Source organism: Megalops cyprinoides, chromosome 2 (assembly GCF_013368585.1).
Source record: "Megalops cyprinoides isolate fMegCyp1 chromosome 2, fMegCyp1.pri, whole genome shotgun sequence".
NCBI lineage: Eukaryota > Metazoa > Chordata > Actinopteri > Elopiformes > Megalopidae > Megalops > Megalops cyprinoides.
Window position 1 is genome coordinate 35224514 of NC_050584.1, and position 15162 is coordinate 35239675.

At 40.2% G+C, this 15162-nt stretch overlaps 1 protein-coding gene across 1 annotated transcript in view; it reads right to left on the reverse strand.

Moving 5' to 3' along the window:
* Positions 1-6725: 6725 nt before the first annotated feature.
* The window catches only part of LOC118771044 (spermatogenesis-associated protein 16-like), a 37459-nt gene continuing 29022 nt past the window's right edge, over positions 6726-15162 (reverse strand). The window contains exons 8-10 of the mRNA XM_036518899.1: positions 12185-12349; positions 10728-10811; positions 6726-6956 (exon numbers count right to left, since the gene is read on the reverse strand). Coding sequence (XP_036374792.1) covers positions 6726-6956; positions 10728-10811; positions 12185-12349 — 480 coding nt within the window. The remainder of the gene's footprint in view (positions 6957-10727; positions 10812-12184; positions 12350-15162) is intronic.

Sequence of the window (15162 nt, forward strand, 5' to 3'; positions counted from 1 at the left end):
GTTAGTACCATGTAACCACCTTTGATGATTTGCTTATAGTTTTGGATGCTAATTTAGGCAGACTGCATATTAATGAGATAACTATGTACTGGGGCCTTTTATATTCTCATATTCCCTGGCGTCAGCTAAATTCCCATTTCACCATTATTCTTTTCTTTTTTAATGCTTCCAAGTAAGCTGATAAAAAGAGACCAGTTGCACTTTTTTTGAGGCTTTCGGTTTGTTGCAAACGTCTTCCTGCATCAATTACTTTTTCTTTTTTTTTTAAATTTTTTGCAGAGGGAGGGAGAACGATAGGGAAGAACAAATGCGATAAAGTGCCCTTTCAATCTCGGAAAATGAAATGAATCCAATGGAACAAAGCAGCTAATCGCACATAATTTGGTGCAGGAATATAAATTTATGAGCTGCTTCATATAAATTACATAATTGCATCATTCCCACTGAGTGCAAGTATCCTATACTGTCTAGCTGTGTGCTGGGCAGGCTAGATTTTCCCTACACAAAAAAAGTTTTTCCACTTGATTAAGCAGACACAGTATGTCTAATGACCATAACATGGTGTAGATCCCATTTTGAAACTCCTTGATAAACCAGATTTCATATCTGATGAAAATGGTTCTTTATATTCTCTAAGACCTTAACTAACATCAAGCTTTACAATCGAATTCCTCAAAAGTGCATCCAGTTGTTACAAAGTAGAGGATTGGTATATCATAGCCCAGTGTCAATTAAAAAGTGAAGTGCTGCCATTTTTTTTTTCCGCAGCCACTCTTTGCTTCCATTAATTGAACTAGACGTGATTTCTTGAAAAGAGATGGAACATTTTTATGTGATGCTTGTTCTCCTAACATTCTGTAAATTCTGATGCAACTTCATATGACCATCAATACACAACAAATAGCCAAACTTAGACCATTTTCTAATTTTCCTGCTGAATGACATCACAGATCCTCCAATACTCCCGCCATAATAATTGTCATTACTATTGGGGGTATCAGCCAGTCTTGTTTGTATAGACTAAATTTCATCATACTCAGGTGATACAATACTACAATGGTTTACTCTAGCCAACTGCTACAGTACAGTGCTACAGTGGTTTTTAATATAACCCGACCAATACAAAATCAGAACTGAACCCTTTGAATAAAAATATGCAGTGTGGGATAACTTGAGTTGCATGAAAATAGTTCCTAATAGAAATAAATGGTCACAAGAAAAGCATAAATGAAGAACATTTATCTACAGGCACTTGAATAATGTGGTTGTAGTACCATTTTCTGCCCCTAGAAAAATTAAAAATCTTTCCTATTGCTCAGTGCCATCACTACATGTCTTGTTCAACAAATTTCTTACAGTTTGTATGCACATTTGTCTGACCTGTTCACAAATTTGTATGCCTATTATCATTTTAACACATAAGATACATGGCAAAAACATGGATTACAACAGAGGCTGTGATATTCACAGACATGCATAAGCAGATACATGCTTGTAAAAAAAAATGCTCTGCAGTACCTTTATAACTCTCTACTTTTACAGTGAAAAGTATGATTAAATTTCAGTACGTCTTCTGCCTACTGGAAAATTGCAGAGGGTCTTTCTTGATTTACAGTTGCATCATGATGTCTGCTGTTCTACAACTTTTTGCACCCTTGATTTCACTTGGCTTCTCTTTCACAATTTTATTTACATGTTATTAATCTGACACAACATACTTCGGAAACCCGTATCGACAACAAACTCTTTCAGCAGACAAAAGCTTGAGTTACATGTACAAATCACATATTCTTAATAGCTCACTACATACAATTTACAAAATTAGCTCTGTCATTCAAAGTAATGAATTTGATATTACAAATAAGTTGTGCCCAGTGCCCACATTAACTCGTACGCACCAAACAAGCGTTTCCCCTGGTTTTTCCAACTTGTCTGACCTCAACCAAAATTCACCCTTAATTTTGACTTCCAAATACATGCAAATTCTTACTTTTAATTGCAATTTAAAGTTAAGCATAAATGATGATTTAACCCCGGGGTCAGTTTTTAACCTGAGAGTTGCATAATTATACTTACACACCCAAATAGTTAAAGCAGATTTGTTCATTAGGTTTTATCTTTTTTTGCATAGGATTGAATGGTCATGGGAAAATTTTGTGGAAAACTGAAAGATTATTCCCTGACTCTTTGCAAAAGGCCATCAAGTAACCAAAAGGTTGCTGGTTTGATTCCCTGCTGATGCACTGCTGTTGTAAATAATTAGAGGGGTTCCCTGTGTCAGCTAGTAGGTTAAATGTATATGGTGGTTTTTTTTTTTTTTTTTTTTTTTTTTTTTAATAAATAGCACAATTTAATCAGGGAGACTGAAGTGTATTTTTTAAGATGTTGATGGGCTTTACTAGGGATCATCCAAGTGGACTGACTTATATAATATCTCTTTAGGATATAATATACATAATGATATGTTTATATATTGTCTTTATATATGTACATGTGTGTTTGAGAAATGCTTGGCATGCCCAAGCAGGCTGTTTTCAGTTTTTGTTTTCCAGGGAGCCATTCTCCTCAGTGGCCTTTAATAACCCCTGTTCTGAGAAATCCTAAAAGTCTCTGTTCTAGCAGAGGCTTGCGTGTTGACAGTCATATGGTGTAAATGGGGCTTTGAGTTTGAGAGAGCACTGGCTGCACCAGATGCATTCATCACCAACCCTGTATTTATTTGATTTTTTTTGCAGTGTTTGTGTGTGTGTTTTGTGTCAGTGCAGCTTACCTTGGTTATCAGATGTATGTTATCACTAGGGTTGGGTTTTTTCCAATACCAGTGCTAAAGCAATACTTTTAAAATGGTACCGGTGCCTTAACGGTACCTGAAACAGTGCCAAGAACCACTTCAATAAAAACAACAACAAAAAAAAAGCACAAAACGATGATCGACGACATTAAAGAATGTCTTTTTTTATTGCTAATATTTGAACAATATATTTGAAATTGAACAATATATTAACTGTTAACAGTTTAAAGTACACTTAAGTGTTTTGTATTTATTTATATTTATATATTTAACAAATTTACATAACAAATTCACACCTCCAAAGTTCAGTAACATGCTTCCGGGGCAGAAAAATATCCCTTGTATCTATATGTTAATTACCTATTAACTTACCTATTAGCTTTGAAAAACACATAACATATGTTTTCACTCTTTATTTTTGTAGCCATGTGTTTCTATCTACCACATGGAAGCAGCATAGTGCTGTTGCTGTGATATCAACATTGAATAGATACGAGTGGCGTTTTTTCCCCCGGAAGCATTTCACATGGCCTCGGAAAACTGGAGGTGTGCTCCTGCAACAGGTATGACTGAAGGGCAAAAAATAAGGGCAGAAACCTAATGCCACATACTGGGGATAGCTGTTATTGCGCTAGAAATAGCTATTCGATGTATCGCGACGGCGATGCTAGAGCTTAAATGCTAGAGCCCTAAGCTCTAGCATTTAAGTGCCACCGAAATCTGCGTTGCGATTTGGTCCAGTAGATACCGGTCGTATAGGAACCGGTGCCATATTGGCATCGGCTTTCGGTACCCAATCCTAGTTATCACCAAATTGAGCAACGGCTCAGCGCCCATCACCCCTGTGGTAATCCTTGATGATTCACTAAGGCAGGTCTTGGTTCATCGAATTGTACAGCAGTTAAGCTTGTCTGCCTCACAGGCCTTCACGGTACTGAGGCCACAGGTTCCTATGTCTGTTCTTCCCCAAACCCACACTGTACTGTGACTGCATTAATGCACATGACATGCTCGACTCATGGTTAATCATCCAGCTGCCGATGACATCCTGCTATCTGCATTGCACTCTTTCTGAATCCTATTATGTTTGGAGATGGAATCGTTACGGATCCTGTGTGCTGTGGTGACAGGAACTTAATTTCTGTCTTCTCCAGACGGGGGAGGTCTCCGCAGCATGTCTACGTCACGGCACTGTTATTGTGCTTAGCGCATTTGATCGGAAGGGCTCCTCAGACTTTGAAAACACGGCAAACGAGATGTTTACCTCCGCTCCCTCTTGGGCACTGAGCAAATAGTTTATCCCCGTGCTTTCTGAAGGATCTCGCATTCCCCGAGAGCCTGTCAGCCAAGCCTGCTGCTTCTCTCACTGACAACTGCATATTTGTAAGTCAAACAGTCCATCGCCAGGATTTTATATACCGTCTTAATTTTTTTTCATCGCAATTTTTTTCCATTGTTATCATGTTACCCCTCCCTCTCCCCACCTCCTATTTTTTTTTAATATTCATGAGGCATCAAAATGACACTGTACAATTTCCGCTTTCCAAACAAAACATTTTTAACTTGAGGCCACTATCTGAAGTCAGCACTGACTCTTGCAGCTCCAGCAGTTGCTTGCCTGTAGCTCCTTCCGAATGGCTTCTTTGGTCCTCCCACTCCCAGCTCCATTATTTGCAGTATTAGCATTTAATCAGGATGGTTTATTATGCTTTTAATTAGATGGGTCAACATCACCGGAGACAGTTCACCAGGGGAATCTAGCTTCTTTCTCACATTATGCTAAGCTTCTCAAAAATCTTCCCCACATTCAAAAACAAGATATTCATTTATTGAAGTATGTCTGGGCTCACACTGGTTGGTTTGTTTCAGCTTGTTGCCATGCAAGTAAGTCTTGAGTTTATCATTATTGACCTAAGTATTCTGCCAGGAGTCTTGCAATAACTTGATTTTACTAACAGTGCAAGTTGTTGTAGAACATGCAGTAGCAGACAACTGTTACCCTTCTAAAGCAGGGTGACTTGTCACACCTAGTGAGAATATTGAGTCTGTGCTTGAATTGTAGGCCTATGTGACGATTTTGATTTACTGTCATCTCAATTTAGTGGTTGACCACAGAATTCAGGGCCCTTCCTCCAGTCAGTGAGACTAAATTGACAGTGGCCTCTGAAATTCAGGGTACACAGACAGCTAACACAAACAAGAAGATCTTCGAATCCAGAGATTATTTCTCCACTATAAAGACAAATACACGGCAAAATAAAGTGCACCTTACTGTCGCTTCATAATTATAAGAAGTGGTGGTAAAGATTAATGAAACAGAAGACATATTTTCAATAACACATTTCCTTGACAGTCTTTCATGTCATTCGGCATAGAAACATTCTAATGCCCACATATCACACCATTAACATTTGTGACGTACTAAGCAGCAATCAAATATTTTCATTACAGCACTGTAGCATTCCATCAATGACCTTTAATTTGAAACATACATTAAACATAGTCTAAGACAGGATTATAATACTTGTTTACCAATTGGAAAGCACTGCAAACATAATTAATCTTTAGGAAGTGCCAATATTGTACAAAGCCCGAGGGTTTCTTTTTTGACTACTCAACAATGAATGTCATTAATTTATTCCTTACTGCAATGAATGCACAGCCATATTGCTGATCACAACATTGCACATGTCATTTTCAGTGTCAGAGTAATTCCACTTCTTGCATCCTGCTGTCATCGCATTCTAGTCTGAAGGTCACTATAATAGCGGTTCTAACAGGAAAATATGCAGTTCTAGCTGCATAAAGGGGTCCATAACACAGCATCAATTGAAAGGTCCTCTGAGTGAATACCTGTATTTGTTGGGAAAAGTAAGTGTATCAAACAGTGGTGGGTGAATGCTGTGAAACTGGGCTGAGCGGCATACTGGATGCTGGTGAACCTGTCAATACTGCTGAATGGTTGTGACTGCTGTCCCTTGGGGGACTCTTCAGACTTTGAAGAAGGCAGCACTGGACAATCAATCAATAGCTGGTACGTGAGTGACAAGAAGCCCTCTGATAGTGTATACTCACGTGGTTTGCCTGGGCTGCATCAATCCTCAAATTGCACTTTTTGCATTAACGTGATTGTTACTACATACTATTAAGATAATTGTAACAACAACACATTACATCTAAAGCAAACTATTACCTGTTATTGGCTTATGCACTGCAGTTATGGTATGGGATATTATTGTGCAGTTTTTCTCTGTTGATGAGGTCAATTGATTTATTACAAGTAATTATTTAATTTACTCAAGTACACATATACCAGTATATACAATATACCAGTTGTCTACTATTATTATCTATTCACTCTGCTGATGTCCCTTTCTGGGTGACTTAATATACATAATCTACATTTTTTCAGCTTATATATTTATACAGCTGCATATTTCCTGGCACAGTTCAGGTTAAGGGTGTAAGCCCAATAATGAAGCTTATTAAGTGGAAACCCCCTGTTAAAAATCATGGAATAAGATGCATAAACTGAAATTAAGGCACGTTATTAAAATGCAGAGATACAGCATGTGTTTTTTGGTTTTGTTTACAAATTAGCATAAGACTGCTTTACAATATCTTAAATGAACAGGCATGAGCAAATAAGCAAGTTCAAATATGCAAACATTTTAGCACTTCTTGTGCATAAATTCAGCAGCCCATCTCCCCCCCCCCCCCCCCCCCCCAGGCATCCTGTCTGACCAGGCCTTGTAACTGGGGCACAGTACTGGAAACTCTGTGTCTAACAAGTAAACAAGGAAGATGGGGGGAGGGGGAAAACCCTAAATCAGAGTCAAGGCGAGGCTGCAAAGTCCATTTATTTCTGCCAGCTAAGACTAATGGTGTGCGAGAACCTCCTGCTAAAGATGAGTCTTTGTGAAGGGATGGCTCATTAATTTGAAGACAGGCCTTTGCTGTCCCAATTGTCATGCCTGGAGTGTATAAATGTCTTGGCTGCCACAGTCCCTTGGTTTGTGGCTGCCAACCTTTCCTCGAGACTGGGTGCGGCCTTCCTTTTCCTGCCCCTCTTCTCCCTGGCTTTTGGCTTCCTGGTGTCCTTCAGTCCTCTGTCCTTCAGATACTTCTCCTCCAGCTGATAGACCAGGTCCTCCAGCAAACCAATCTAGGAATGACCAGCAGTGAGACACACAGGCTGAGCTGTGTCTTGTTGTTCTTAAACAGATTTCAAGGAACTAGAGGTAACTGGCCTGCAGTGCCCTCGTCGTTTTGTGCAGTGCTGGGAGTGTAAACCCTCTGGGACTTAATTATTTTTCTAAAATGCAGTACTAGCCCCTGCTCCTTCATTCATTTTCTAGTGATGAGACTGAGGGGCGTGGGAATTTACGTCTGCAGTATTCAAACAGGAAGGAGGGGAGGAGAGCTAATAGTGAATGTTGGATTAAGAAATGAATTAAAGCCGATTTGGAAAGAAAAGACCACGGAACATGAGAGAAGGGGCAGCTGGGACCTGGGCATAAAGCACCACACTCCCGCAGACTGCCTGACGCGCTAATGAGAACTGGGGAGGCTGGCCTGGTGGCAAGGTCTATTTATCTTAGCCATCTGATTGGAGCCCAGAATGAGCACGTTCACTTGCAGGGCACTGGGGCGCAAGAATTTTGCTTGCAGGTGACGTGCAAGCGGTAATGTGTGGATGGCCTGCTCCTGCAATACTGCTCCCTGCTCCTTGTTGCTGCAGAGCACGCCGAGCCCACCCCCACACACAAAGGTAGAACCCAGCTCAGCCTACAATTAACTGGTCTATTAGTGTGCACAATGTATCGGCATGTGCTGCTCTGAAAATCAAAGAGTAAATGCAAGCATTGCAGGAATGTGATACTTGCTGTAATACTACTGGAAGCTGAGCTGATGTGCTCTAAAGCAAAGCCTGTCACACTGTCCATCACTTCTGCCAAAGCACGTCCAACTGAAATCAGAAGGCGAGGGAGGAGGGAAATAGTGTATTGACATATGCTAATGAATATTGACTTATTTTTGTAATATTTTGTGGCTAAGGGTCCATTTCCCATGAAAATAATACCTATAATGTGCTTGTTAATGGTAGTTTTGGTTTGTGTGTGTGTGTGTGTGTTGAACATGTTTGCTGCAGATGGTGGTCAGTGACTCCAGTACAGCCCATCAGTACATCACTGATCATACTGCTTTAACTTGATATTCCAGCAGTATTGTGCAATAATTTTGTCCTGATTATTTTCCATAGAGGGGTACTACAGGTCTTCATCTACAGTTTAAATGGTGCAGTCCTATCCCATTTGATATTTCATGATTCATATCGGGGAGAAAGCAAGACACAAAGTATCAGATGCTGCAAGGAGAAAAAGCTGATGTCCCTTCTTGTTACTTTATTATGTGGAAACTGTTGGTACGATCTAAAGGAGAGAAGAAAGAACTGTTATTTTTTATGTGGTGGGATTTACAATGGGACCTACATACATAATGACTTGTCCAAACAAACTGGACAATCAGTGTATTTATGGGACTACAAGTTAGTTGGCATTTGTGTCTCTCTGATAATGTACTTTTGACTTAGTGGAGAATTTGGATGGAATTCAAGGAGTGAATGTATTAAAAACAGATGATTGCCACTGGTAGGATATTTCATGTGTATTTATGATGGGTTTGGGCATTGATTATATACAGTAAAAGGGGGGAAATTCACATATTGGCATTAACTTCATAATTTGCAGGCAACTGTTCATTTTCACAAACACAACCGTAGCAATGATTTACCCATCTTTAGTGCATATCTGAGCACACCAAGAATGCTGGTAAGATTACGGTATTGGGTACTTGGAGTGACAAACTTAAGGGAGGAAGTGGTCAGTATTTAAGCAGTTTATTTATGTCAGCTAATACAATGAAGAGTTCTCTAAATGCTTCATAGAGAAAATGTATGAAGGCAAAGTTTACCCCAGTAGTAACAGCCTATCTTTACTGTTTTCCTGATGGTAAGTACAAAAAAGGAAAAAAATGTGCACAATATATGTAACAATCAGAGAAAATTGCTTCTGTCACTAAAATGTCATCAAGTACAGTGCCCTCTTACTGAGACCTATGCAACTATGCACCACACTTTATGCAATTATGGACCTTTCAAATTGCAACATACCTTGGATTTTGTCAGAAGAAAAAAAAACACAATCAATTTCATCTTACCATAGAAAGACTACCACCTTGAAGTCAATTTGTGTAATTGAGTGGATACCGCACTTTAAACCATAAAAGCTCTCAAAGAATGCTTTCCACAACCAAATTACTGACAAAATGGAATTCATAACAGCATTTGTGGAAATGAAGCCATACTTGATGGATATGCTGCAGTAAGAGTTTTCCTGGTTGATGCTCATAACTTCATAAAAAGCTGTGGGCATCACAGGTTATTACCATCATCCAATTTTCCAAGTACCAGTTTTCAAACTGAAATTGAAACACACAAGGTGGTTCATTTCTTTCATGATATGGGTAGTTGTATATACACCTTCTAAAACAAACTGTCTTTTTTGTCAGGTCTAATGTCTAGAAATCGGCATGTGGTATGAAACATTTAGGCTGACTGTGTGAAGGACAAGAGGAAGATGCACTGTCTAGATAACTAATTTGCTTGTTTTAACAAGTTTGAACTTCAATTTTGTCAAGCACCAGGACTACAGCTATGAATTTCTGCCAGACATGAATGGCTGGCGTAGCATCGCCAGCTTTTATGACTAATTTCAAACCCTACACTTCAGTGAGAAACACTGGCTGATATTACTGTATGTCATCTCCAAAACGGTGTAGCTGGAAAAATGTGTCACAATAAGCCTGATGTTAATGTTCACAAGACAAGCTCACAAGTATAGCTGTATATTCCGTATAATGCTACCATTTCCCCCGAATCTGTCATACTATTTGGCAAGCTCGGTTTTGATGCAAAAACTTTTCATTCTTGTACAAAAAAGTTTCCTATATTTTCAAATGAAACTGCCTTGTACCCCACTGTGCCTCTCCTCCTCCTCCCCACCAATCAAGATTACAAATGGTGTCAGATGATGTATGGCCATGATTCTCAAAGAAAATGCACCGATACCAAAGTTTGGTTGGAGGCAACAGGCAGTAAAGTGCCGTGGGATCAGCTGGGGCTTGGGAGTGTGATTAATACTGACCCTCTTCCACGTCATCGTTCACTATGCAGAGAGAGACTGACCCACTGTCATGTCTCCTCTCTCCTCCCCATTCATCACCATCACCGCGGTCAATGCCTCAGTCAGAGCCTTGCTCCTTAAATCTATGCACACAAAGTGTTTTTCTTTTTCTTCAGACTCCAAATTCATGTTCCATACGCATAACTGGGGCAGTGTTATTGGCTCTTGGAAAGTATGCATTGGATGCAATGTCCACAAATGTTTAATAGTAATGTGTAATAGTGGACGAAGATTTTTTAATGAAGATATTGACCATTTGGTATGACTCCCATCTGTTGTAATTCAGGCTGAGACCCCCCCCCCCCCCCCGGGCTCTGTTTTCAAAACTGTGCTATTTATACAGTACCTCTGTGTTCAGTGCTTTTTGAAATTGTTTTCATTCAAGCAATTGGCTTTTTTCCCTGATAACAGCGACGGGAAATGCCCAATCCACGCTAATTAACGAAAGGCAATCATTTGGCCCACAATATTTAATAAAACCCCTCAAGTCTCGCCATTTTAAAGTTCAGTAGGCATTGTTAATTTGAGCAGAGGTGACAGTCACATCAAGTATTTTTCCTAACAAAATGCACAGTATTTTTTCCTCATTTAATATGTGTCATCATTGCCTTGATTCTGGGGAGAATGCTAAGTGTTTGGGGGGTAGAGGGGGCGGGTGGCATCCATTATTCTTACCCTTTCTCTCTATTTACCTTTTGCATTTCATTCCACACACGTTCTTTATCAGTCCGCCTTCCTTCAAGGGTGTCCATGCTGTCTGCCATTAGAGCCTGCAGCTGTGGGCCGGAGATAAAGATTATCAGAGCGCAATTCACACACCGCCATAACTTCTCTAAACACACAGACTTAAAAGCTAATTAAAAAATCATTTGTCGGAGGATGATTTTATAACTCATTCCTCATACAATGAGCACCGCCATCTTGTCTCCGCTCCTTTTCTAGTGAAGGCAAATGAGGGTTTTCACAACACAGGGGGCTGAGGGAAAACAATGGCCGAGTTGAGCGCACCTCATTCATCATTCCATGTGGGAGCAACTAATATGCACCGTGACCCATCTATGAGAAGGCTGTGATCATGGAAAGATTGTGGAACACTGAAGCAGGGCCTCTGTTGAAATTGCACATCATTTTGATGTGGAGTACCCCAGCACATCATTTTCCAATTTTTTTCTATAGGAGCTATTAAACAAGGACATACATAACCTTTTCTGGAAATTTTAGTCAGCTGAATGCAACCTGAATTACTCAAAGTTTCCCTTAAAGAAGTGGAAAGTCTTGTCTTGTAATCTTCACAAACAAACGAGTTGCTGATATGCATTATGTGGTGTGAATTCTGAGAAATGGTGACTTTGTATCTCTGTTAAAAGTGCAATTTCAATTGACTTCCTTTCAACGTGTAAAAAAAGGTTTTATCACTGAGCATCCAGCAAGATCTTGTAAGTTCCATTCTCTTCACCTCCTTGAAAAGGAACCCTTTTCATCCATTGTTTGTGTTGTACTGCCTTGTAAGACAGTGAACACTCCCCTTTTCTGCTTGACTCTTGAATTATAATTATCACCTTGCACAGCTACAGATGGAGAAGCACTCCGTGCAAAGTTCCGATGAGGTGACCCTTGAATTGAATGCATTTAACAACTCTATGAACCGACCTGTTGAGCCCATATAAACGCCCCAGCAATTAGAGGGCTCTGGCTCTCTATTCACAGCATATTTAGTCACTCTATCACATAAATCATGCTGCATTGATCTGGGTCAATCTCACCACAGCGCTAATCTAGTAAAGAGGCAATTATAAAGCATCATCACTATACCAGAACGAGATTTATGCCACCTATTTCAGACTTCTCTCTCTTTCACTCTCGAAAATGGACATGCCAAGGCTCTGCCTTGCATTTTTTTTTCCATTTTTCTGTGCCATAAATATTCAAAACAAAGGCCTGCTTATTGGCGTGCATAATTTAAGGCTTTATTAAAACAGCTACCCAGTCCTTTCCCCTGCATTCCATTAATGTGCTCCTTGATAATTCCACTGCAGGCCCTCGGGAGATGCAGCGGCTCTGAAACTCAAAGGTGCAGCCGAGGTCATGGACGTCTTGCTGCTGGCACGCGAGGTCGACGCACATCCAACAGGCGCAGGAGTCTGCTCACCATTTGGGTCTCTGAGTGACTGATGTCCTGCAGGTAAGGCGCAACTGCTAGTTCAGCCAAAGTCTGATGCACGGCCACAGACTGCTCCTTGGCGCGCCGCAGTTGGCCCAGGCAGTCGGCATACTGTAGCCTCTCCATCAACCCCGAGCCTGCTGAGAACCCCACCTGGTGGGCATAAGCACAGTGCGCATGAGAAGAAGGAAAAGGTTTGACACAGCCATGCTGTCCACCCCCCAATCAATCCCCATTCACAGATGCTAAGCAAAACTCAATTTCCCTGCATTACAGCTGTAAAACCTCCCTAATTTATTCATCACATTTGTTCTCTCTTATGGCACGTCAGTAGGAAATGGCAAAATAGCAAGGCTAATCTCGTCAGATGGCACGCCCTTTGTGCTGTTTCTCTATAAACTGAAAAGTGGAATTCAGTGGAAGTAAGGCTAGTTCTTTTATTTCTAGTAACAAAGAGCTTGAGATCTCCACTACAAATTGTGAATGCTCTTTTTCTGTTGCACGGTGCTCATGGTGCTCATATCCCAACCTTCGTTTCTCTAGCATGAGGATGGCCTGCTATCATCCTTTCTGTCATTCATCGTTTTAATGGTCATTTTTATTACAGATACATATCCCTCAGCATGCATCATTTTTCACCAGCACCATTTCTCTACTTCTGGCCCATCCTGCTGTTTTTGCCCTCACCATCGCACTATTTACTTTCGATTCCCAGCAAAAAAAGCAACTCCCCTACTTTAGGATTGATGTTGTTTTTCTCCTGGTGAATATTTCATAAGATCACTGCCCATTTTCAAAATGTATTTGCTTGCACCCTTCCACCTTCCATATTGCAAAAAAAACAAAAAACAAAAAACAAAAAACAAAAACAAACCAAAAAAAAGTTGAGGTTATGGACAGGTCATTTTTAAGCATTTAATCCATCCACATATTGATAGATATTGGTCATATACACATTACAAAACCTCTTTTTTCACATTTGCTACACTGCTGCATTGAAAAGTGTCAGTGGTCACTCATGAAAATGAGGGCTAGCAGATATATGGAATGGCATTGATATTTATTATTTTGTCAAGCCACACCAATTCTTAAGGGGATCACTGTATGAAATATAATAACTAATACAGTGCCCCACAGCTGGTCATGAAAATTAACTACTGTGATTACACCATCCTTGCTGGTTTTCTTTTTGACAGTCAGAAATGGATGTCCAGCTTTCACCTACAGCAATGAGTGTTTTGACACTGGCCACATGCAATTACTCTATCACGATGCTTGTCAATACACTTCTTTTTATAAAAAATTAAAACCAACTTATATTCAATGCACATTATATTTACATTATATTATCCAGGGAAAAGAAATCTTTTCACCACAGCTCCTTATAAATTCTGATTCTGAGTAACGCTACCACCCAATGTGGATGAATACAGGCGCCGGCTCTCACATTACAGTACTGAGGGTGAATTAAACTGATGTATTGTTACAATCACATTAGTTGAAAATGGCAAGGCTGCGGCTCTAAGTTCCTGAGTTCCAGGCTCAATCCCCTTTTTTAATACTGGGCAGACAGAATTTCATTTGGGTTTGTCTCTACAGAGTGAGTGACTAACGTGTCAGAAGATTGTGTCTCCCTGCATCTCATACTGCTGTCGCGGGTGTAATCGAATCAAAAATGGCCAAACATGCGGCAAGAGCTTTTTCTTTTGCTCTGTATGAATTCCAAAGATCTTTGGGCGCTCGGTCCATCTAAAAAATCCAATAATCTGTGATCTGAATTATTGAGAGCTCCAAAGGGAGAAAATGGGTTAGTCAGCGAAGGGCCTGTGTTCGTGATGGTGGTCTCTCTCTCTCTCTTTCCCTTTCTCTCGCTCTCTCTGTGCCTTGGTCATGTGCACAGAACGCTTCTTTTGGGCCTTGCACTCCTCCAGCATCCTGAGACACACAACACAAATCAAGCTGGGTTACTGAGCACTGCAAACTGCAAGATACGGGCACATCTGCTGCTATTTTGTTTTCTGTCTGATGCACCTTAAATTGCTGTGTAACTTTTTTCCCCTATGACTGTTTACTGGCTCCAATTTGTAGGCTAATAGCAATATGCATCTGCATTTGCATTCCCTTTTAATAAATGATGAGGCACTGAGACACCTCAGCAAGAGAATGAACTGTGACTGAACTCCTCTGTCATTCATTTACTGTTGCACTCTCTCAAGTTGCCATGAGGAAAGCCACTGAAATCTCATGGGAGAGGGCTCATGTGAATCTTAGTCACTGCAGTTCAGAAACCCCATGCATGTAAGATGGGCAGTTAAAATAAAACTTGTGATTATTTGTATATATATATATATATATATATATATATATAATATATTGCATTCACATGTGTATGTCATGTCATTTGGGAGAAATGGCAGGCCTGACTAATACCTGAGGAGAATGTGACAGTGGGGACATGCCTAGTTGGTGCTGTGGCATTCACTTCACTTCAGTTAAAGGCTTGTTCTTTTAAACAGCAGCAATGGGCTTCTCTTGTGGCCTTTGTATACCGGTCTCTGGTATAAATGTGGATCTTTGATGACAGGCCCCAGCAGCCCTTCAGTAACATTTTAAAACCGCACATTTTATGCTTTGCCTGTTTTCAAAAACAGTCATTTTATTTGCTGCACTATGGTAGAAAATGTAACCCAGTAAGAAGCAGCTCAATAATCCTCACTGTCATCCTGTTTCAAGTTCATAATTAGCGCTGACTTTATCAATTAATAGCAGGGGTTTAATTATTGTCATGCAAATCTGTAACAGCCAAACACTGAGTTGGTGATTAGTTAAAGAGTGATATGCCTCCTTTAAGTGTCGGTACTCCAGTATGCCTCCCATCAGAGATCATTTCTAGACTGAGCAACAGTACTGTAGTAGGATACAGAATATATCCTACCTAGATAGTGGATTATTTGTGAGGCATTGGC